Raw genomic sequence first — 24,088 nt, forward strand, 5'->3', positions numbered from 1 at the left:
GGACAGTTACCTCATAGTTATGCATACATTATTTTTTCTCAGACCTCCCACCTGCTCCATTTATCACATTCAGGTGTAGTAATGTGTAATTTTTATTTTCCTCAGATCTCCCACCTGCTGCAGTTGTCAGGTGCAGCGGTAGACCTGTTGGACATGCAGGGAGCCTCTGTACTGATCAGTCTGGAGGACGGCTGGGATGTCACGACTCAGGTGGTCTCTCTGGCACAGGTGCTGCTGGACCCGTACTACAGGACTGTGGACGGATTCAGGGTAAGGGACAATGTCTTGTTGTCATATTACTGGAATCACTACAAAGGGGAAAGGATCAGAAATTTTATTCTAAAAAAAAAAACAACTTCAGGGTAAGGGACAATGTATTGATGACATATATATATCAATGAAAGTTCATCTGTGTTCAACTTGGTGGTTACATGTTTAAAATTAAGGCTTTTGATCCAACACAAAGAATGGTTCTCACCTAGAGCTTTGACCAGTCTTTTTCAGTAGACTGACCCAGTGAGACTTGTCACTTGGCTTCTTCGTAGTGTGATGTCAACACTGGGTCAACTGTATCTGGTAAACGATATTATATTGGCCCCCCGTTGCAATTGAGTTTACCAGATATTCTTCAATAGACTGATCCAGTGAGGCTTGTCACGTGGCTTCTCTGAAGTGTGACATCAACACTGGGTCAAAGGTGTCTCAACTATGACGGCAGCCAATATCGTTTACCAGATACCGTAGATTAGTTTATCATGTTCTTGCAATTAGCCCTCGGGCAAGGATTTGCAATAAACTTTTCTGTATTAGTACCTGAAGATACCATTTCCATTTTTCCATTTCTAACATGTCAATGTCTGTAAACCTGTAGGTTCTGGTAGAGAAAGAGTGGCTGGCATTCGGCCACAGGTTCTCCCATCGCTGTAACCACACCCAGGCCTCTCAGGGCAGCGGCTTCGCACCCGTCTTTCTGCAGTTTCTGGATGCTGTACACCAGGTTAGTCACAAAGCTCCTGGATCGCATGGTCATGGGTTCGAATCCTAGCCAAACCTGACTGTGTCAAATTTATTGTCAAAATAAAAGATGCTAATCACATAGAGGAAGCCCACCACACTTGTAGAAACCTACTCCAATATACGAAGCTCCTGAATTGCTTAGTCATGGGTTCGAATCCCAGGCTCTAGGTTCTAAACCCTGCATCAAAGTTATTGTCAAAGTAAAAGGTAATGCTAACCGCATAGAGAGAGCACGTAGACACCTACAAAAAGATTATTATATTATGTCTTCAGTTATGAATGTCTAGTTCATTATAATATGTCAGGGGACTTCGGGGCCCTATATTGGGAACCCTACAAGTCAGTACAATGTAACCCCTTTAAGTGCTGATTTTTGTATTTTATGATTGATTTTGTTGCTATTATTCCCTCCCACAGGTGTTGCACCAGTTCCCGTTGTCCTTTGAGTTCAACAGTTACTACCTGAAGCTGCTGGCCTTCCACTCCGTGTCCGGCCGCTTCAAGTCCCTGCTGATGGACTCAGAGTACGAGAGACTAGAAGCCGGGCTGCTGACGGACAAGGACAAGCACAAGGGCGTACATGGAGACGACCCCACAGGGTCGCTCAAGGGCGCGGCGAAGGATTCTGGGAAGCACGCGCAGAGCCGTACGATCTGGGACTACATCAGCCAGCTGCACACGTCCTCGCCGCTGCTCTACAACGTCAACTACCAGCCACAGCAGGAGTCTCCGGTATGGGCATCTATTTAGAGTAACTTTTGAAGAAGTTCTTTCACCTAGAGCTTTCGACCAGTCACTCTGGTCTTCCTCAGTAGACTGACCCAGTGAGGCATGTCACGTGGCTACTTTGAAGTGTGACGTCAACTGGTTGAAGGCTCTAGGTGAGAGAACTTCTTTGTGTTGGATCAAAAGTTTTAATGGTCCCAGATAAAGAACAGTTTTAGATACAACTTCTAAGAATAGCACATCAGTAGAAAACTAGCTCGTTTTTAAAAAAATTGTTCACCATGTTATTCTGAATTCACAAGGAAATGAATATGGTGACTGAACAAATTTTTGCAAAAATTTTATTTTGTTTTCATTGACAAACTGGTGGCTATAATTTTCTAGATATTTGAACCTGATCCACTTCTATGAATAACACATTTCGTTGCTGGAAATTGAAGTAAAGAAACACAGGTTTGTATACGTCGATGAAGGTTAGACATCCAGGTAATACGATACGCCAAAAGGCAGTTACTCAAGCGACTGGATATGATTTTGAAAACGTCATGTTCAACGTTGACGTTTTCAAAATCATATCCAGTCGCTTGAGTAACTGCTTTTTGGCGTACAGGTTTGTATACAATGCAAAATTAATATCTATTTTCGATTTTAATTAGCAGGTGACCATCATTTTTGGTATAAGCCAGACGTATCTACAATCATCCTTCAACATCACATATTTCAAAGGTAAACCAAAGACAGGAGGTTGAAATTTCATTGAAAATTCATTGATCTTTTCTCCCTTGTGTTTCCTAACAGGTGCTAAGGCCGTACTCCTGTATCTCCAGTCTTCGAATCTGGGACTACTTTCTGGAAGAGGACCTGTCATCTGGCCAATCATACGACAGAGAACTGATGGCTCTGGCCGTACAGGTGAGGTTATCATAATTGTGTCGTCTTTATATGGCGTGGCTTTCTTTTTTAAATCTTAATGATTAAAAAATATGACTAAATGCAATACTCCAAAGGTGCTACATGTATAAAGTTGCAAAATTCCAACTGATATTGTTTTTTTAGTGTATTTAGATATTCATACTATTGACTTCATTGGAAAGAAAACACAATTCAAAATAAAAGTAAAGATTTGAAAATGTCATTTAAGGATGAATGGATTTACCATGATTTTATGTCAACTCTTCAGCATAACCTTTAATGCACCTTCTCTTCGTACTCATTAGTCTCTTAATTTTGGCTCATGTCTTGAACTATTTCTTAACTACATTGCTGCAGTAACTACGTTTTTCTTGCATGGTACACACTTGTAATCAACAGTCCTCGCTTTAGAGTACACTCTGCATGACTTCACAGGTGCCCATGGTGCTTTCAATTTTCTGTTATTTGCTGTATTTAGATTACTCGGTTATTTAAGATTTGCTCCTCGATAGGTACCTTGTAGTATAGATGTTCTGGTGTGAAATGGCAAACATTATGTCTGCTAGTTTGAATTTGCTGTCCTGACTACTGGTAAGGTGTAGGTAGGTCCTGTCCTTTGTAATCACATTAACATGGTGGGTACAGTTGTTGGGAACCTCTGACAGGTGGTCTGTGGTTTTGGTTCTCTCCCTAGCCATTTGCTGTAGTGCTTTGGTTGATCATTGAAACAGAATCCTAACATTGTTCATGGTTTGAACATTGTAACTGAAGTGAACCTCCCTCACATTGTACATTGTGCTTGTCTGGTTTGAACAGTGTAACAGGAGTGGAGGTCCCTCACGCCCCGATCGCAGAAGGCATAGTCGAGTGAGTAGAATATCACACAAAAAAACAACTGTCACCATATCAGTATCACTGACGTCCAAGACTTGCTTCTGGTGATCGTAGTGTCATGACCTTTGACTCTTGGCCTCTGAACCTTCGCCTATGCCCTCAATTGTACACTGACTGTCACTGCATATTCTGCCATCTTCTTCACTGTTAAGCTTTTCACATCTTAAATTGGCCATTTATGTTCCTGTTGTAGTTGATTGTTGGCCCAGACCTGTTTCTGAGACTCAGTTTTTGACAGGCTTTGGTCAGACTGTTTCAGTGGCTGGGTAATGTTGAGCGTGACTGTATACTGTACAACTCTTGCAGCATTCTTTGCTATATTCCAATTTTTCCGCTTTTCTTCTTCTATCATACTATGTCAATAATGTTACATCTTATCAATGTCACACCGCTGTTAGGGTTTAATCGTTCAAACGTTCTTCTGGTTTCTGTCATTCAACAGGACAAACTTTGTGCAATGAACTGAAGCCACATAACATAAAACACATTTATTTTGGCTGACAGACCTACTAATAATAATACCCAGGGAACTCCCATGTACCATTATCTTTTAGCTCTCTAGCCAGTAGGAGACCTCTTGACCTTTGACTCTTGGCCTCTAACCCTTGCCCTCTGCCCTCTCTGTACAGCAGCATGCAGAGGAGGTGCCGGAGGAACAGCTGTCGCCTGTCAGCAACCGCATCATCGTCAGCGCCTGCTACGACAACATCAACCAGCACCAGCCAAACATCCTGGAGTGGCTGCTCAAGGTGAGGAGTTCAAATCCGTTTAAAGTTTGGGGTTGCTTTCTTCACTGCCAGTCATTTGAACAAAATGTGTGTTCTATTTGGGGTCGTTGGCCTGCTATGACAACATCTTCCAGCACCAGCCCAACATCCTGGAGTGGCTGCTCAAGGTGAGGGGTGTCTAAAGGTTCAGGGCTCGAGTCCATTGGTGATTGTTGGCATTCATCACCAGCAGTCATCAGAATGGAACGCATGTTCCATTTGGGATCACCAGCAGTCATTTAAACAGAACGTGTGTTCCATTTGGGGTCACTTGCAGTCATTAGAACAGAATGCGTGTTCCATTTGGGATTCCAAACAGAACAGATTGAGAATGGGATTTAATCACCATTGGTAAAGCTATGATGTCATAACTTATAACATCTTTGTCTATAAGAAAACAAATGTTATTCTTGATTATTCTTGATATCATTTTGGCTTCTGCCTTCCCCAGGAGAGCCGAGACCTGGAGCAGGAGCTGGGCCACCTGCCGCTGAAGTGGCGTTTCCTGTGGGACAAGCTGGAGGACAACTCCTGCACGCCTCGTCCCAGGAAGCCCTCCGTCAGCACACAGCTGGTGCGCGCACACGGGATATCTACTCACAAGAGGGCAACCATCGAGGTGCTGATTAAGGTATGGGAAACTACAACAAAACTACTGAAAGATGAATGGAAAACATCAGCAAGTCTGCATTATAAGCGTTTAAAGATCATCTTAAACTGCAAGGTTATTTGCATTAAGTCTCCGCAAAGCAAAGTTCTTCTACCCCCCATTTACATCATGGGACAGATCGTTGAACAGGTTCCCTTCTATACGCACCTGGGCGTTACCGTGCATCAGACCCTTCGTTGGACAGAGCACGCTCAACTCACCTCCAGCAAGGCCAGGAGAACACTGGGACTACTGTGGAAGCTCCGTGGCAAGCTTTCCCAAGAAGCCCTGGAACGAGCTTATTTCATGCTTATTCGCCCTAAGCTGGAATACGCTTCTATTCTTCTCACCAACATTACTGCTGCCGCATCTAAGACCCTGGAACGGGTGCAGTACCACGCAGGGCGCCTTGTCACTGGTGCTGCAGTCCGCACACCTTACCTAGAGGTTCTGCAAAGGCTCGGGTGGGATAGTCTGGCGACCAGGAGGGACTACCATCGACTAGTCACCATGTATATGCTGGTAAATGGTCCCGTCCCAGCCCATCTCCAGCCACTTGTGCCCACTACAAGAGTTGCAAATAGCCAATCCCAGCTACGACTGCGGAATGCCCACCACCTGCACATCCCCCGGAGTAGAACAAACACCTACAAAAACAGTTTCTTCCTGTTCACTGCACGCCTGTGGAACCGTCTACCCAGTGAAGTCACAGGGTCCGCCACAGTTAGAATTTTCAAGGCCAAATGCAGGAACCACCTCTCATCAGATTACTAACTTTAAACAACTTTTTAACTTTTCTGACTTTCCAACCGTTCCATCTTTCCCTTCCACTTTTGATTATAGATATTATTATGATTACTATATTAATTTGATGATGATGTGTCTTTGATATTGTATAATTGCATTGTTATGTTTTGCTATTTTGATATTCGTTCTTGTTGTTAGGTCCTGTATATTGTATTGACTTGTCTTGTGTTGTGTTGTATGTATCAGTGGCAGCCACCACCAGCCATCTGGCTGCCTGGCTCCCACTTGTAATGCATTGTTGGCATCACCAATAAATGAAATGAAATGAAATGAAATCTTCTCGTCTTTCAGAAACTAAGAATGTTGGTCACATTTATCAGTGTTGTTTTGCTTTCATGCAGAAAACATAAAATTTACTAATTTGATATTAATTTTTGATACATTTCCCTTTGTGTAAGCTGTAACTTTGACCATTAGGATACCTCTACATTTATCCGCAGAAACTTTTACAAACTTACACTTCCATCGGCATGTACTACATGATATTCTGTTTGACACTTTTGCAGGGCAAGTTGTCGACAGGAGCAGAGAAGGCCTTCACGCACCCGCACAGGTTTGAGATGGCGTCCTTCCCCACCCCGACGTACTGTGACTTCTGCAGCCAGATGCTCTGGGGCATTGCCAAGCAAGGTTAGTCATTAACTAGTAATAACTAACTAACCCTAACCTTCCCCACACCGACGTACTGCGACTTCTGTAGCCAGATGCTCTGGGGTATTGCCAAGCAAGGTCAGTCATTAACTAGTCATAACTAATCATTAACTAGTCATTAACTAGTAATAACTAACTAACCCTAACCTTCCCCACACCGACGTACTGCGACTTCTGCAGCCAGATGCTCTGGGGCATTGCCAAGCAAGGTCAGAAATATTCTATAGCACAAAGATTTGCTTGAAATCATCTTGGGGGCTGTATATTCTATTAGTAAAGTGAAGTTTAGGTTCAATATGGGTTAGCATCAGGGTTCAAGCGTTAGGGTAAGCTTCGGGGTTTAAGCAATAGGGTTAGGGTTGGGGTTCAAGCGTAAGGGTTAGCCAGTCTTTGGGTTAGGGTTAGGGTTAGGGTGAAAACTAACCAGTTGCTGTTTCCCCAGGCTTGAGATGTGCAGACTGTGGGTACTCCTGCCATGAGAGGTGTAGGGAGATGGTACCAAAGCATTGCCGGCGTGTCCGTGTTAGGGTTAGGGTTAGCATTAGGGCTAGGGTTAGGGTTAGGGCTAGGGTTAGGGTGAAAACTAACCAGTTGCTGTTTCTCCAGGCTTGAGATGTGCAGACTGTGGGTACTCCTGCCACGAGAGGTGCAGGGAGATGGTACCGAAGCACTGCCGGCATGTCCGTGTTAGGGTTAGGGCTAGGGCTAGGGTTAGCGTTAGCGTTAGGGTCAGGGTTAGGTTAGGGGGTTAGGCTGAAGGATAACCAGTCCTTGTTGCTGTTTCCCCAGGCCTGAGGTGTGCAGACTGTGGGTACTCCTGCCACGAACGCTGCAGGGAGATGGTACCGAAGCACTGCCGGCATGTCCGGGTTAGGGTTAGGGTTAGGGACTTAGAGTTCAGGTTAGGGTTAGACTGAAGGGTAACCAGTCCTTGTTGCTGTTTCCCCATGCAGGCCTGAGATGTGCAGACTGTGGGTACTCCTGCCACGAGAGGTGCAGGGAGATGGTACCGAAGCACTGCCGGCGTGTCCGTGCCCTCGCGGACGGAGGCGTGGGAGGAAGCATGGTGCGACTGGACTCGGAGTCGGACATCAGCAAAGCTTCGTCCACCTCCATGGTGATCCAGGGTCCGTCGGACGGGACACTGTACGACCAGTTCTCCTCAGCAAGCGAGGAACACAGGTGGGTGGTAGTGTCACTTCCTAGGATACTGGAGTATTGTTTGGGTGGGATGTTTGTGAGTTTGTATATTTTATGCTTGTCTGGACACAGTAGGTTGACAGCACTGAAAACCCAACATACTCCGGAAGTCTCCATGAAGTTTGATGACTCCTTGGTGGGAATCATAGTGCCAAATAATGCCAAAATTTTGTTAGATACAGTCATATAGTTAGAAACAGTTTTGCACACATCAATATTGAAGTTGAACTTCTTGATATTTGCATTGCATGGTTTTACATGATACTTCCTCAAAGGCATTAGGACAAGTATCTTTTCACCTTAGATCTAGACAACCAACAGAAATAAGGGTATGTATTGCTTTTGCTAAAATGTGTTTCTGTATTTCTTCAGTATCCACGAGGGTTACCTGTACAAGAGAGGAGCCCTGCTGAAGGGATGGAAACAGAGATGGTTCGTTCTGGACTCCAACAAACACCAGGTAGGGAGGAACTCTTAGTAAGGATCCGTGCATGTCATGCCCAGACTCCATATATACGCACTTAGGTCAATATATTGCAGTGCGTTACAAAAGAGAGAAAGGATTGTAAAAGATAGAAATGCTTAACGTACATTGTGTCATACTCCGTTTACATTCATCATGCCTGTATTAATGGTTTCTTATCAAAGACATAGACTTACTGTACTGATCAGATTGTCATTGTTGCATTACATTGTACATTGTACCATGTACAACTTTCCAGCAATAGAGTTCATTCATTCATTCATTCATTGCAAGAATAAAGGAACATAGTATTGCCCTTTTGTTTTGAGACTACTCAATGTAGTCATGTTCATATTCCGTCATAAAAACTTTTTTCACTTCACCCCACCACCCCAGTTGCGGTACTATGATGCAATCCATGACCAGCACTGTAAAGGGTTCATTGACCTGTCAGAGGTCGTGTCAGTGACCCTGAGTACCCCCCTGCCTGGGGCGCCCAAGAAGACAGAAGACAGGACCTTCTTCGATGTAAGTACTCAAATTTGGTATCTCTTTGTGTCTCTCTCTCTTGTGCCAAGGAGCGGTTATACCAGCTATACAGATACACTTTACATTGACTTTTCTCACTTAAGTCAAGTGAAAATGAGTATTGTCTGTCCTGTATTTGTTTCTATGTGCGGGACGCAACACCAGAAACAGCTGCCTGTGTCCCACGTGTATTACAATGTTGCAATTTCAATAAATCAAATCTAATAAAGAAGCTGGTGTGTTACTCTGAAGAGCGGTTATACATGTACATGTTGTACCAGCTATACAGATACAGATGCAGTACATTTGTAAACTTTGACTTGACTTTTGAAATGAGCAGACATCTAATTATGTTTACCGAAGGAAAACATATTATTTTGATCTGTTTCTTCTTCTTCTGTTCCAAACACTGACCTCTGACCTGGTCAATGGCCTGAACCAGACTGTCTCTCACCATGGTAACTGGTGTTGGGTTACAATGTCATAATAAATGTTGCAATTTTATAGTAGGAGGGATTTAGACTCCTGTCATCATATGAATGTGTTTGAGTAAGAATTAACAGAGCAGACCACTTGCGAAGGTAAACATTATGCATTTGCTTTGCAAATGTTACCTTTCTAGTTCTAACATTTGTCTCATTGTTTGTTTGTTTGTTTGTTTTCCCCTTACAGCTGCGTACAGTGCGGAGAGTGTACAACTTCCTGTCGAGCGACCGGCAGACGGCCCAGGAGTGGATAGACAAGATCCAGAGCTGTATCTCCAGCTGATGCCGGCCTAACCAGCAAACTGTCTCTACTGCAGGCACACGGCAATGGAAAACTCAAAGGGGGCTCTCCTTTCCCCCCCTTAAACCCTCTTCAGTGTTGACAGAAAGGCACAGCTCTTCGAATCTCAGTCAGGGTCGTAGATCAGCATGAAAGTTCATCTGAGTCGGTAAATTACATTATGAAAAATTTTAACTGTTCTCCAAGTCATAAATTTAACTCAGAATTTTAAACCAGAATTTTCGACTGAATCGCTCAGTCTTTCTCAACCTTTGACCCTTTGCTGACGTCACACATGGGAAAAATCACGTCCACAGCATTTGGGTCAGATAGCTGAGGAAGACTGAATGATTCAGTCGAAAATTCTGGTTAAATTTATGACTTGGAGAACAGTTTAAATTTTTCATAAGGGTCCTAGATCTTTTCCCCCCCTCAAACCCCTTCCGTGCTCTTGAAATTCAAATGTTCGGAAGTGAGTTAGTGCCATCTGTGTAAAGGGGAAGACACGGCTCTTGAAATTCAGAGGTTTGGAAGTCACTCAGGGTCGTAGACCTTTGACATCAAATCCTGTTCTGTGATTGGTGCAGTTCTTGAAATTCAGAGGTTCGGAAGTCAGTCGAGGCCGTAGACCTTTGACCTCAAATCCTGTTCTGTGATTGGTGCAGTTCTTGAAATTCAGAGGTTCGGAAGTCAGTCAGGGTCGTAGACCTTTGACCTCAAATCCTGTGCCGTGACTGGTGCAGCTAGCTATGGGTCAGAGATCAAAGTTGGCACACAGTGTTCTGTGTAAGAAACTGAAAAGTCGTTGCGGGAACATGATTACTGTCAAATTTGGGTTGACCAATGCTCACTGTGCCAAGCCATGGGTCGCAATGGAAGATTGGAATTTTGACGAAAAAGTGAGGCATCCTTTAACCCTCCCCACTGCTACAGGCTAAAACAAGCCACATACAACACAGCAGGGTTGAGCAACACAGTTTTACAGGGATACAGTCTTTTACACTGGAAGAGAAACAAGAGTTACAGAAACTGGAAAGTTTGCCCTCCTTTGAGTTTTGCACTGACCTGTGCCCACTGTGTTTGTAGAAATGATTTCTTTTTTTAATGTTGCATGCAAATGAACAATCTCATTTGCATTCTGGAGTGAATAAGTGATATAGGGCTGTATAATAACTAATAACTTACTAATACCCCCCATATGGGAATGGCGCGGTCTGTATGTGTCTGAACATTGAGTACATATTGTCGGGCATCGGACAATGCCATTACAAGTGTAAAGGGGGGAGAAATGTGTTCTTCAACTCTGCCACGAAGAGTTTAAAGTTTTGTAGGTAGGAATTACAGGAACTGTTACTGAATCATGCTGTTGTTTTTTGCTGTACATTAAGGACAAATTTCTCTCGCTGAATTCGTTAACGGCAACGTTTCTGAGTCGCTGTAGCATAGTTAGCTGTATGTTTTTGAATATCAGAAACGGTGCGTTGTACATTGAATACATGTGGTTTGGAGGCAGCCATAGAATATTATTGCTTCCAGATGAACTAGCAAAACTCTTTTTAGGGAACCCAGAAGTTCACAGTTCCAAGCCATGCCCATATCTGCATGGCTCGGAACTCAAAGAAAGAGGAATAATTGTGACTACAGAAACTTCTGGACATTGGTCATTTCTAGGTAACATGTGTGTCTTACGTTCACATTAGGGAAGTCATGTTTTCTTAAACCTGAATGCACCACTGCGCTGAATCTAGCCTATCAAGGAATATTGTGTGACATTTTTTATGCTGCCAATTTAGTGTGTTTTCCTGGTTTGATAGGAAATTATTTTTTCAACTTTGGAAACAAAAAATTCACTGTTCAATGGAACACAAGAATGGACATGGCCACAGTCGATTGGTGACCATCCTAAATTTTGATTGGCCACTGGAAAATAGTGTCACCATGACAACTGAATAATCTGCTCTGGTTGACCATTTCAAAATGGCAGTACCATCATTATCATTTACAAGTGCAACATTTAATGACCTTTGGAATGTGGTACCCTGCACATGGAAGTATTTACATAATGGTTTTTGACATTGCTGCCAACATAACAACACTGACCATACCCCCATTTTTTAAAGATCCCCCCCAAATTTGAATGCTCTCAGAGAAAGAAGATATTTTGCCAGTTTAGAGTGTTAGATCAACCACAGCCTGAACCTACATGTTAAAACCAGTTTGCAATAAGTTTTTCTTATAAATTGTGTTTTTGTGTAGTTTAATTTGTAAATAAGCATATTGGCCGTCTGTCTCCTTTTGTGGAAAGCTAGAAGCAGAGAGCTAGATGCAGAGGTTGTATGTGTTCACCTAGGTGCCATGAAGCAAATTCAGGGTTGGACAAGTCCCATTGCCCACTTGCCCAGGGCAAGTAAAAGCACTGTTTGGTCAAGTGAATTTGCCCGATTTGGCAAGTAAATTTTTGGGGATGTGGCATTATGCCCCAGTGTTTGGAGCAAAATCTCTGATTATTTTCCCATAGTGTATTCACATGATATGACTTTTTGTCAGGGAACCATTTGCAAGTCTCAAAGCTCCTTACTTTGGGAAATATTGTTCAAGCCTAGAACAATATTAAGTGCTTTTTTTTTTACTGAAAAAAATTTCTATTGTAAAAATGTATGAAATAGGTCATTTATATTTTGCATTGGGCAAGTGAAAAGTTTGTTCAGGCAAATAGAAATAATTGTGCTTGCCCGATAGGGCAAGTGGATTTTTGAAAACTTGTCCAACCCTGGCAAACCATCTCAGCATTGCAGTCTACATGAGTGGAGTATCTGTAGTATCTGTGGAACTGTAGCAGTGTTAGAAATACTTTTTTGCAGTGTGCTGCAATATTGCAGGATGTCAAAATTTTGTTCTTCAATTCGGAAATACTTTCTGCAAATACACACGTAAAAGTCTGGATCTAAACCCATGGCATATACAAAATTGCATGTTGGCAAACATGCTTTTACATGCCGTTTGAAAAATACCATTTTTTTTTGTTTGTTATAGAGTCAGTAGTAAACACAAAAGCTCTTAAACACCATTGAACCCCAATCCTGATTTTTCAGCCTGCAAAATTGCAGGTTGCTTAAATTTTCTTGTACAATATTAAAAATGTCTCTGCAAAATGCAGACTGCAGATGGGTATTTCTGTGTAGGAACGAGTTCCTTACTTGTGGGCGAATAGAAACTGTCAAAGATGTGAGCACAGAATTTCTTCAACTACATGACATTTTTGAAGTCACGAAACAGCAATGTAATTATTATGTTAATTTGCAATCCTGGAATAGACCATTTCTATCCCATTGAAGACAGTTACGGTAAGATCAAGCTTTGATGCTCACAAAACACTGACTTGCTATTCAGAGAAATGTACTGTCAGCTATCCAGGGTAGATAAATAACTTCTGGTGTGTCATTAGCCAAATGAGTATTACCTTAAGTTCGCTTGCAGTTCCCAACAATTGTTGCAACAAAAAAGTAATGGCAAGTGTCCATGTTGAAAACTGTGATGCTGTAGTAGAAGAAGCGCCGCCTGGCAGGGGTTGACAGAACTTCACCGGCGCTGCCCGTAATGAAAATGTTGAATCATGTGCCAGAAACTCCTTGTAAGGAAAAAAAGAAACTTTAAGAAATTAGCGAAAGAAAGACTGTAGAGAGTTAAGAAGGAATTTCTGCATAATTTGTAGTATTTCTGCAGGAGATAGGCCCTGTGGAATGTGATGTTTACTGGTGTTTACGTTTGAACGATCATGTTTATTTACGTGTACAGACTCGTCGACAGAAATTTTCTGTACATTTTGTATCATACATCAAAGAAGTTGTCATTTTCATGGGGAGACCCGCGTCTGTTGTCTTTTGTCTGTTCGTCTTTTTTTATTCCAACATGTAATCACCAGACGTGGTGACGGCACACTCAAGTTTTTTCAACTTATATTAATGCCGCCACCAACATAGAACAAGTACATGACAGGACAATACTCATTTTTACCTGAGTGAAGTGAGGAAAGTCGTGTAAAGTGCCTTTCCCAAGGGCACAAGATCGGTGGCATGTCAGGACTCGAAACCAGGACCTCTAGGTTCCGAGTCGCGCACTCTGCCGCTACGACACACGGCCACACGGTGTCTGTTCATCTGTGTTGGTAGTTCCACATTAAAAGTTTAAACTTTTGATCCAATGCAGTAAAGTTCTATTACCTAGAGCTTTTCGACCAGTCACTCTGGTCTTCCTCAAGGCCCATCACCCTTCACTCAACCGCGACGGGGGCCGACATGGTCTACCATATACCTTTGACACAGTGTTGACGTCACACTGAAAGGGGGATTCCTTTTTGCACTGGAATGTTTTCAAATTTTAACTGATAAAAAAAGCCCACAAACACGCCAAAAATAGCCTAAAACCCAAATCAAAAGATAATGAGCTAGCTGCGGCCGCGCCGCGTGCCTGCGAAGCTGGTGTGTTACGCCGAGGTCTGGTTATACCGGCTATACAGATACAGATACAGATACGTACCTCTGCTTGGAGAGTAGGTAGAGGCTACTTCAATGACAATGCAACTTTCCTGAGTACGTGCCGCTTGTACTAAGTTGTAGGCCACACATTTGTAAAACCTCACTCGGCTTGCGTGTCTTGGCATTTATATATAGTGACCTGTCAATGAGACTAAGAGTGGAGGCTGACAAACCTCAGCTGTCTATACTTTCAAAGGTAGACGCGTACAGCTAACAACCATGTTGTTTGCACTATCAAAGTGGCGTTTTCTATTTGATGCTTGTCAACTCTCGACAAATAGTAAGAAGCTATGCGCTTTATTCAGTAGCAAACCTGTTGTTTTAGAACTTTGAATGCACGCAAAAGAGCGCGGTATTTCGCTCTTGTGTTGGAAAAGGTTTGCCTTGGACGCTGGAGCCCTCAACCAATTGAGGTTTACACGGAATAGGAAGTTGTGTGCCATATGTCAGTGATAAGAAAAACAAGTTCCTGGATGTAGTACTAGTATCAAAGCGTTAATTCTATGCACGCCCTCAGCTAGATGCTAAACAGAACTTTGATAGAGCACCCCTCTAACTAAAGTGGTTACGTCCAACCCGAGAAAAATTAAGGGCTGGGGTCAAAACTGGGACAAGGACGCCAGTCAGGCCAAGGAGTATCAAATTCCTCGAAAGGCGACCTTGGTCCCCTTTCAGTACCTTGGTCCCGACCTTTCCAAGGACAAGTAGCATCTTACAGCTTCAAGATGGCCGACCAAATTCAAATGCAAACTTCTCCAGGTACCTCCTCAGCGAGTCGCCAAGATTCCCCGGCCGCCTCCTTGAGCAAGACCCGCGTCTTGCTGGCGGTGTTTGCCGTGCTTGCGTTAGCGGGGCTCGCGGCGGCGATAGCGGTTCCGCTGGCGAACAAGGCCCGAGAGAGACGAGACGAAACCCCGGAGGTACAGGCCAGGAGGATTCTACGGGAAGTTCCCATGGTGGACGGGTAAGGACACTTACAGTATAACCTTCTCCCTGCTACCTAACCCCGTAATCGATAGAGGAGGGCCTGCCCTTTTTCGTAAGGCGTAATCGGGCCTTTTTAGTCGTCGTAAACCGTAGGCAGCCTCACCAAAACTCAACGCAATTCGTAATACTAGTAGTACATAAGCCGGAAAACGTAAAGTCGTAATCAGCTCTCAGACGTTAACGTTATTCGTAATCGGCGGCGAAATTTTTGCGTAATTCGTAATCACTACACCCATGCAGGCCCTCATAGAGAATTGGTAGTAAAACTTATAAGTGTGCTAAAGGATAATTAAGCTAAAACTGCATAATGTCCTTGGCTGGGCTCAACGCCACAAACATGATCTACTTTAACATCATTATACTGTGCTCACAAAGGACTCACGAAGAGTTTGGAAGTTGATCTACGTAGATAAGCTGTCACTGTCAGATGTTTGTGGCATGGCGCCAAGCTTGCGAATCCAAGATCCTAGTCAGTGTCCCCAGAGTCTTCTAGTCTAGAATGCTCCAATGACAGTTTCAGGTGCCTTCAATTTCGGGTCAAACTAACATGTGTATTAGACTTATATATAAGCCAAGAGAGAGAGAGAGATACCAGTTATCAATTTATACGAGTTATTTTGGGTTTGAGTTCCGTGCTGTGAACTCCTTGCTCCAATGCTAGAGCATTTCCGGATTGTGATCGATGATTTGAAACGCGTGATTCAAAACAGGCGTTAACGGTCAGAAAAAGGGCACAAACATTTTACACGCACTAAACATTTTACTAGTGGAGTAAAGTTGTTTGATCGATCGAGCTGTAAACACTGTTGTGAAAATAACGGTATTTGATGACCGAACACTGTCATCAGTGTAAATACTTACATTGGATCCATTTTACATGGTTTAGGGCATTGATAAATCATATTGTCACATGCATTTCTTGAAGAAGAAGAAGAAGAAAGGTCCCATTCCACTCTGTGCAGAGCATCGGGGTGGCGCCCATCTCCGTTTCTTTAGCCCTTGGGCTACACAGTTGTGCAGGCCACTACAGCAGGGGGCTAGTCCGCTGGTAGTGTTGTGTGTTTGACCTTCCCACACTCTTTCTTGAGATGCTCTTGACATACATGTAAAAAAGGGACAATAAATCACATCAAACGCGTCCAATTAGCAGAAAAGTGTGGAGTGTGCTTCGCCAAACGTCAGTTACTGCCTAACGATAACTAAAATCAATTCTGACATGCCAACACATTATGTATGATCTGCATCAATGGACTGCTACTTCATGAGAATGTTTACTTGTTCACGCTTGAGGTAGCCTCATTTCGCCCTACCTGAACAAATGTACGCGTAACTGAAACGTCCAGGTTTGACGGGCCCCACAAAAGACCTGTCCGACTTTTTGTGTTCAAGACGACAACCGCTAATAGTAATAGGGTGCCGCTGGCTAGCTTTGCGCTTCTACGAGGGCCTGCAAGCCCTTTTTCGTAAGGCGTAATCAGGTCGTTTTAGACTTCGCAAAAATCAACGTAATTCGTAATTGGACATTAGCGGCAAATCGTAAAGTCGTAATCAGCTCTGAGACTTTAACGTAATTCGTAATCGGCGGCGAAAATTTTGCGTAATTCGTAATCACTACCTCCCTTGCAGGCCCTCCTAAGAGATAATTTTGTAGGGGAGTAGGTCCGCTAGAGAGTACATTTTGCCGCTCTCTAGCGGACCAACTCCCTCGGAATGTTATATCTGAGTCTATTTGGCCAATTTCTACTCTTTCCAGCCGCGTCCCGAAGCCTGGTAGAGGCTAGCCGCTGGCCAGGTCACAATATGTTTACATCATCCCCAAGCAGATGTGATGCGGCCTGCTTGTTACCTCCATGAAGTGGAATGTATTGTTTTGTTGTGCCTGTATGTATGTCTGTGTGTGTGTGTGTGTGTGTGTGTGTGTGTGTGTCTGTCAGTGTCTGTCTGTGTCTGTCTGTGTGTGCGCGCGTGTGTGCTTCACATTGAAATTAAGGCAGCCTGGATTGTGATGATATTTGGTAGGTTGGAAAGTCTTGGGAAGACGAAGGCCAAGGCATATTTTTTGGCCCTCCTAGCGGTTTTCTTTGGAGCTGCAACCCATATCTTATTGATAAGATTAAGGTATCACTCCGTATACCCTGACCAAAATCTTAAGAATTACACCTCTAAGGTAGAGTATTTTTTGCTAGCTATTATTATGTGTTTTATGAGTTTTTTCTGTATTGTTTGTTTGTTTTGAAAAGCCACAACAACCTACCTTCGCGCCTGCGCATGGACGCGCAGCAGCTGCTGGAGACGGTTGACCTCACGCAGGACCTGAGGGTCATCTATGACGTCACCGAGAACGACATCCCGCGCCTGCGCCAAGGGCTGTCCGCAGCACACGTGAGTAGTGCCAGCGACGGAGAGTATGTCTTTGTTTATTTGTTTATTAGAATTCACCACAAGTACAAACATACAAGTGGAAGGGAGGACAAAACAGGTGCATTGACACGTTTACAAGTTGTCCTCCCAAACATAACAATATAAATACAGTGCAATACAAATTACAAAGTCGAACAATTTTCGTCTGACCGACCGGCGAACAGTTTCACTTGCACGACTATGACCAAATGATATTAATTATCCGTTGTAACTGACGAATCAGAAATGTTTATTATTGATGATGCTAAGAAGATCCTCATCTCCATAAATAATATCAGTTGTAGTTTCGCAAAAATCGAACTTAAGTTCGCGAAAATGAATAAGGTTAGTATATAGGTTAGTGCAAGTTGCGAAAGAATGAACTGCTTTAGATCATTTCATTTCGTACACCAATAGCGTCTTATTTTAACATCCTTGTTTTAACCCACTAATATGGCGGGCGGTGAGTGACGTTATGATCACGTGAGTGCAAATATCTCCCTGGCGTCTGACGTCACCTGTTCTATCCACAGATGTGGGCCGCCAAGATGACGTGTGACGCGCAGTACCGTGATGCAGTGCGGCGGGGGTTCACACAGGTGGATCTGATAAAGCGCATGGTGCGCATGTACCCGGGAGACTTCATGTTAGTCACGGAGGCGGACGGTAAGGGCTTTACAAAACAAGGAAGAAAGAAAGAAAGAGAGAGAGAGAGAGAGAGAAAGAGAGCGAAAGGGATCAAACGCATGGTGCGCATGTACCCTGCAGACTTCATGTTAGTCACGAAGGCGGACGGTAAGGGCTTTCCAAAACAAGGAAGAAAGAAAAAAGAAAGAAATGACGGAAGAGAGAGAGAGAGAGAGAAAGAGAGAGAGAGAGAGAGAGAGAAAGAAAGAGAGAAAGAAAGGAAGAAAGAAAGAAAGAAAGAAAGAAAGAAAGAAAGAAAGAAAAAGAAAGAAAGAAAGAAAAAGAAAGAAAGAAAGAAAAAGAAAGAAAGAAAGAAGGGCTTTATCTTGACGTATCTTGTGCAACGTTGCATGTTCTTATGATGGTTTTACGTGTTCCATTTGGGGTCATTGTCGGCCATTTGAACAGAATGCGTGTTCCATTTGGCTTTATCTTTATTTACCTGATCAAGCGCATGGTGCGCATGTACCCTGCAGACTTCGTGTTAGTCACCGAGGCCGACGGTAAGGAATTTATCTTTACGTGCACGTTTCGGGGTTGTAAAGTTGCGGAAAGAAGGAAGAAACGTCGCCTTTACGTTGTGTTTTAAGCTTACCTAACGACGCCCTTAAGCATGCATCTAAAAGTCGCAGAAAGGCGCGTGAAGAAGTGAAAATTGTTGGTCTTTTCGCACTTGCGGAAAGGTCACGTTAAGGCAATCTTTAAGTGCACGTTTAGGGGTCTTTAAGTTGCATAATGCAGAAAGAAACGTTGCCTTTACGCTACGTTTAAGACTATAAGCATTTAAGCATCTGAACAGTGGCCAAGGAACGGAAAGAATGGAAGAAGATGAAGACAAAAACAGTACAGCTATGTTTCCTTTCTCTGTAGGAAAGCACAAATATTAGTACCCATAAAGTGAAGATAACATGCTAGCACGTACATCACCTTATGGGGTCCATTCAAGGAGTATAACCTCCTTGTTTCTCCATACAATCTCAATTCTTTGAAACTTTGAAACTTTATTAGAATAACCATTAGCGGTGGGCCCTAGGGTCCACCGCTAGTCTTCCTGGTATTCATACATACAGACAATATAATAATAATATACATACATAGTTGACAAAGTCACAAAACACATCTAAATCAATAACATATTTACAATGTACATAATTTAAAAAACAAACAATCCTGTCGAACAGGTGCTGGTGAGCTACTGATGGAGGTATTTGTGCAAAACGTTCTTAAAGACTCTCAGGGATTGTGTGGATTGCATAACAATTGGAACTTTTACAATATTCCATAATCTGTTGTTTTTGTTGTTTTTCAAATCTTGATGAAACTGCCAGGTATCATGGAGTCGTTTGAGCAGAACAAGATCGGCAGCATCATCACGCTTGAGTCAGGGCACGCCATCGACAGCAGTCTGGCGCTACTGCGCATGTTCTATGACCTCGGCGTGCGCGGCATGACCTTGACCTGGCAGTGTTCGACTCCGTGGTACGTCTGCAAGGTCATGAAATATACAAACTTACTTTTTAATGTCTTGCCAATGTCCCTTGATATATAAAATATTACAATATACTAATCTAAAGAGTACTAATAATCAAATTATGATTAATTATCCAAACCGAACATTGTGGCCACTCTACGATCTTCTTCATAATTGCTGTCCCACCGCTTTGAACCTTGCGAACACGTGACCTAATGAACACGTAACAAAACTATGGCGGGTCAAACGAACAATTATACATGTTGGTATCAAAACTTTCCAGTTACCTTCGACCAATGGAATTCATTTTCGGTGCTAGCTATTTCTTGAAGCATTCGACCTAAGTCCCTTCTAATTTTAGCTAACGCTACATGGCTAATGGTTGAATTAAAGAATGGATAAACCTCCTAAAGTCCTCCCGTTATTGTTGCAGGGCGGATTATGACGGAGAGACGCGCAACCCGAACCCTCCCCATAACGGGTTAACAGACTTCGGCAAGGTAACCTTACACTAGGTTAGAGACGCATAGTCTTTTAGTTTCTCTCTTGTGACACATAAATGACTAATAAATTGACAGACGCTCTGGTTACTAAGTATCTCATACTCAGAAAAGGACAAGAAATAGTCTAGTAGAACTCGCTGCCACCAAATACAGATGGTCACTAACATTGACTCTGATTTTACTAATTTTTTTTTATTTACAGCTGGTTGTCAGGGAGATGAACTCTGTATAATTGTTTGTTTACAGCTGGTTGTCAGGGAGATGAACTCTGTATTTGTTTGTTTACAGTTGGTTGTCAGGGAGATGAACTCTTTATTTGTTTGTTTACAGCTGGTTGTCAGGGAGATGAACCGACTGGGGATGATCGTTGACCTTTCACACGTGTCCGACAAGGTCATGCACGACACGCTGGATATTAGTGAGAAACTTTTATATTTCCTTTTAAAATATTCATCGAGAAAAACAAGAAAAATGATTTTTTGGCGATAACAAACGGAAAAGTCAACCTGTTCTCCAAGTTAGGGAAACTGTACTCACTGGATTTATCGACTAAACGACATAATCGGCTTCTTCAGCCAATCACTTTGAGTGAATGACTTGATGCACGTACGTGTGACATCAACAAAGGTCAAAGTTTGTTGGAAGTCGATATCGCCCCCCTCCATCAGCCAGTAACTTTAAGTATGACACATAGTGTCAACAATAATGCGAAATACATGAGATGTATTCCAGATCCACCTTTGGGTTTCTTACATATGAAAATTATTATAAATAGAGTAAAATGCAGGTGTTGTTTACAGTGTTGTTGTTTTCCGTTATCCTAGGCGAGGCGCCGCTCCACTTCAGCCACTCCGGTGCGTACGCCATCTGTAACACAACCCGGAACGTCAAGGACGACGTGCTGCTCAGGATGGTGGGTAGTCTGGGCCTTTTTTTTATCTTCTAGATGTCTTGTTATCCGTATGTATTTTATTCACCGGGATGGGGAAGGTGTATAAGACGTTGAAGAGCTTTGTTAGAGCTTACAGTTGGTATTTGTATGGGAAAGAGTCGTGTTTAATCGCAATGTCTTTGGAACACTTGGTTTTCCATGAGCCACGTCGGACAGGCAGATCCGAATATGGCGGTTTTAACGTCCATTTGTAGCCCGTGATCCAACTTTGTTTAGTTATATCCCGCTACAATCGTTACTATTTGTTACGGATTAGGACCGAGGAAACCTAGATCCAGCTAATTACTATAAAATATATGAGACGGTCACGATCACTACGTCTACTGTACTATACATGGGGATTCTCTGGGTAGTGGTATTGCCAGCAGTGATGTAGATTTTGCGTATCAAATATGCTCTCATTGTGAAGTCGCCTAAGTCACGAAAGGTGTAAGGCGGGCATATAAGTTTCATTGCAAATGTTAAGAAAGCTTTTAAAGATGTTTTTCTCCATATTTACTACAGAAAGAGAAGGACGGAATCCTGATGATTCCTTTTATAGACGACTTCATCGGCTGCAGATCCAACACAGACACGGACAAGGTGCAGCTGAGCGAGGTGGCAGGTCAGAAATACTAACTAACCAACTATGGACCGCAAATGGAACACGCCTTCTTTTCGAATGACCGCCGGTGACCCTAAACGGAACAGGCGTTCTGTTCTAATGACCGCCGGTGTCCCCAAATAGAACACGCGTTCTGTTCGAATGACCGTCGGTGACCCCAAATGGAACACGCGTTCTGTTCGAATGACCGCCGGTGACCCCAAATGGAACACGCGTTCTGTTCGAATGACCGCCGGTGACCCCATGTGGAACATCATAACAGCATTCAATGTTGCACACGATATGTTTAGTTTACGAAAGCTAATTAAAATGATTAGCTTTGATAATTCCATTCTATATGATAATAACGTTAATGAACTGCATGTTTCTCGGTGTATATACAATGCATCGCTCACTCTATGGTTATAGAAAATCACGGCCTTATATCACACCATAAGCACCTCGCCTCATGTGGGTCATTAACCCTTAATTGATTCATCCACAGATCACTTTGACTACGTCAGGAACCTGATTGGTGCAGACTACCTGGGTATCGGCTCGGGGTTCGACTGCTGCACGAGGTAACCATGGAAACGTTCCATAGAGCTATTGTAGGGATCTGATTTGGTAGGACTAATGGACTGTTTCAAAAATTGCCTTAGTCGCGTATTCTTGACATAATTCGGAGTAACAAACTAGGTGAGCAAGTTTGCCATAGAGAGTTTGACAAACAGGGCTACTCAACGTAACGAAAGACAGGCAAGTGACGCTCTTTTCCAAAAGGGCTTAGACTTATGTGTATGTCCTCCTGCTCCTATTAGAATATTTGGCAGATGCGATCATCTTTAGAAGGAAGAAGTCTGTCCTTTTGAAATTCACCTGTAATCCGGCAGTAATGACACACTGTCTCGTTCATGTCGCAGAGACCTGTTTGCGGAGGGTCTAGAGGACGCGTCCACCTACCCGAACCTGTTCGCTGAGCTGCTCCGGCGCGGCTGGACCGAGGAAGAGCTGAAGAAAATCGCCGGACTGAACCTCATTCGCGTCTGGAAACAGGTGGAAGTGGTACGGAGCAAATCTTGCCTTTTCTACACGTCAGGAAAGAGTTTAAAAATTAAGCTTTAGATGTGCACAGCAAAATCTGCAAGACGCTCGACGTGCATATTCTTCTTTTTTATCAGTCCGCTAGTGGACACACTCACAGTTACACACATAGACAGACAGACACACATAAACACACAGAGAAACAACATGATAATCAGAGATGGCAGACTTCACCCCCTTACCCATAGTAATACTGAATTTCTAATCCTTCCACTGTCCCAAAGAGACAAACCTATATATATAGCAGCGCAGATTGGAAACGACAGAAATCATGACACAGACAGGCAAAAACGAAGGCAAACAAGGCAAACAAAAACTACCTCCTTTGAAGAGAAGAAACAAACTCTCGCATGATGGGCTAGGGTACTAGTTTTATAACTCTTACACCTCAATTCATCCAGGTGCGAGACCGTTTGGCGGCCGCGGGGATGGCGCCGATAGAAACGCTGATCCCGGCAGCGGACACGGCGGGCGAGATCTGCCGAACATGGGTCGACTAGCGCCGAGAAGTGCCAATCATGGGTCGACTAGCGCCGAGAAGTGCCGAACATGGGTCGACTAGCGCCGAAAAGTGCCGAACATGGGTAGACTAGCACGGAACATGCATTGGGTAGACTAGCACCGAATATGGGTTAAAAACAAGATTAGCACCGACTAGGGTCGACTAGCACCGGACATGGGTCGACTAGCGCCGAACATGGGTCGACTAGCACCGAACATGGGTCGACTAGTGCCCAAAATCAATCGGAAGTGTATGATTTTTTTAACACCATAGAAGCATTGCCAGTACTACATGTCATATGAACAAGAATTTTAACGAATGAGGATATATTATTTTGATGATTGTTTGAATATTTCATAATACATTAAGTATATATCTTAAAGTGGCGTCATAGAGGTTTGTATCTATCCTGAAATAAATACAGATATGGATTTGAAATGATTTGTGGCTCTCTTCTTGATGATCATAATTCTACACAATATCCACAGTTACCAGATTGTGGCCTCTACCAAGCTTCAGGGGCAGCTTGAAAGAATAGAAACTGGCCAAATAGATAACATCACTTCTCTGAACGGACCAACTCCCCTGGCATGTTATCGGTCTATTTGGTCAATATCTACTTTTTTCAGCCGCCTCTAAAGCCTGGTAGAGGCTAACCACATAGGGGACTTTGTCGCACTAGACACCCAAATATACGTCTTCCCTGGGAATGAAAACTTTCAAGTTTTAAGTTTTATTAATAAAATCAGCCTTGCAGCCAGTTTCACAAGTCAACCAAGCTGAATAACACTGATTTTTACAATTTTATACATAGCAAATACAAATACACATTTACATTACAATACATGTACAGACACGCTGACAAACATGTTACAAAGCCACACATGGGCACTGAAGTGAAGTCCAGAGAGTCTTGAAAGTCATTACTGCAAGGACTCGTTGTACAGGCATATTGCCTTGTGTAAGAAAGAGTTTAACTTTTTCA

At 43.1% G+C, this 24,088-nt stretch overlaps 1 protein-coding gene across 1 annotated transcript in view; it reads left to right on the forward strand.

Moving 5' to 3' along the window:
* The window catches only part of LOC109486966 (myotubularin-related protein 13-like), a 61,987-nt gene extending 38,871 nt beyond the window's left edge, over positions 1-23,116 (forward strand). Inside the window, 21 exon segments of the mRNA XM_019790883.1 lie at positions 106-270; positions 872-997; positions 1,435-1,749; positions 2,542-2,655; positions 4,179-4,298; positions 4,768-4,947; positions 6,279-6,402; positions 7,377-7,605; positions 7,996-8,083; positions 8,483-8,614; positions 14,640-14,878; positions 17,142-17,283; positions 17,835-17,967; positions 19,317-19,467; positions 19,893-19,959; positions 20,293-20,380; positions 20,787-20,875; positions 21,419-21,518; positions 22,003-22,078; positions 22,421-22,562; positions 23,003-23,116. Of these exon segments, the coding sequence (XP_019646442.1) occupies positions 106-270; positions 872-997; positions 1,435-1,749; positions 2,542-2,655; positions 4,179-4,298; positions 4,768-4,947; positions 6,279-6,402; positions 7,377-7,605; positions 7,996-8,083; positions 8,483-8,614; positions 14,640-14,878; positions 17,142-17,283; positions 17,835-17,967; positions 19,317-19,467; positions 19,893-19,959; positions 20,293-20,380; positions 20,787-20,875; positions 21,419-21,518; positions 22,003-22,078; positions 22,421-22,562; positions 23,003-23,101 (2,919 nt within the window). The 3' untranslated portion in view covers positions 23,102-23,116.
* The last annotated feature ends 972 nt before the right edge of the window (positions 23,117-24,088 follow it).

The sequence above is a fragment of the Branchiostoma belcheri genome, unplaced genomic scaffold (assembly GCF_001625305.1).
Source record: "Branchiostoma belcheri isolate BF01 breed outbred unplaced genomic scaffold, Haploidv18h27 scaffold84, whole genome shotgun sequence".
NCBI lineage: Eukaryota > Metazoa > Chordata > Leptocardii > Amphioxiformes > Branchiostomatidae > Branchiostoma > Branchiostoma belcheri.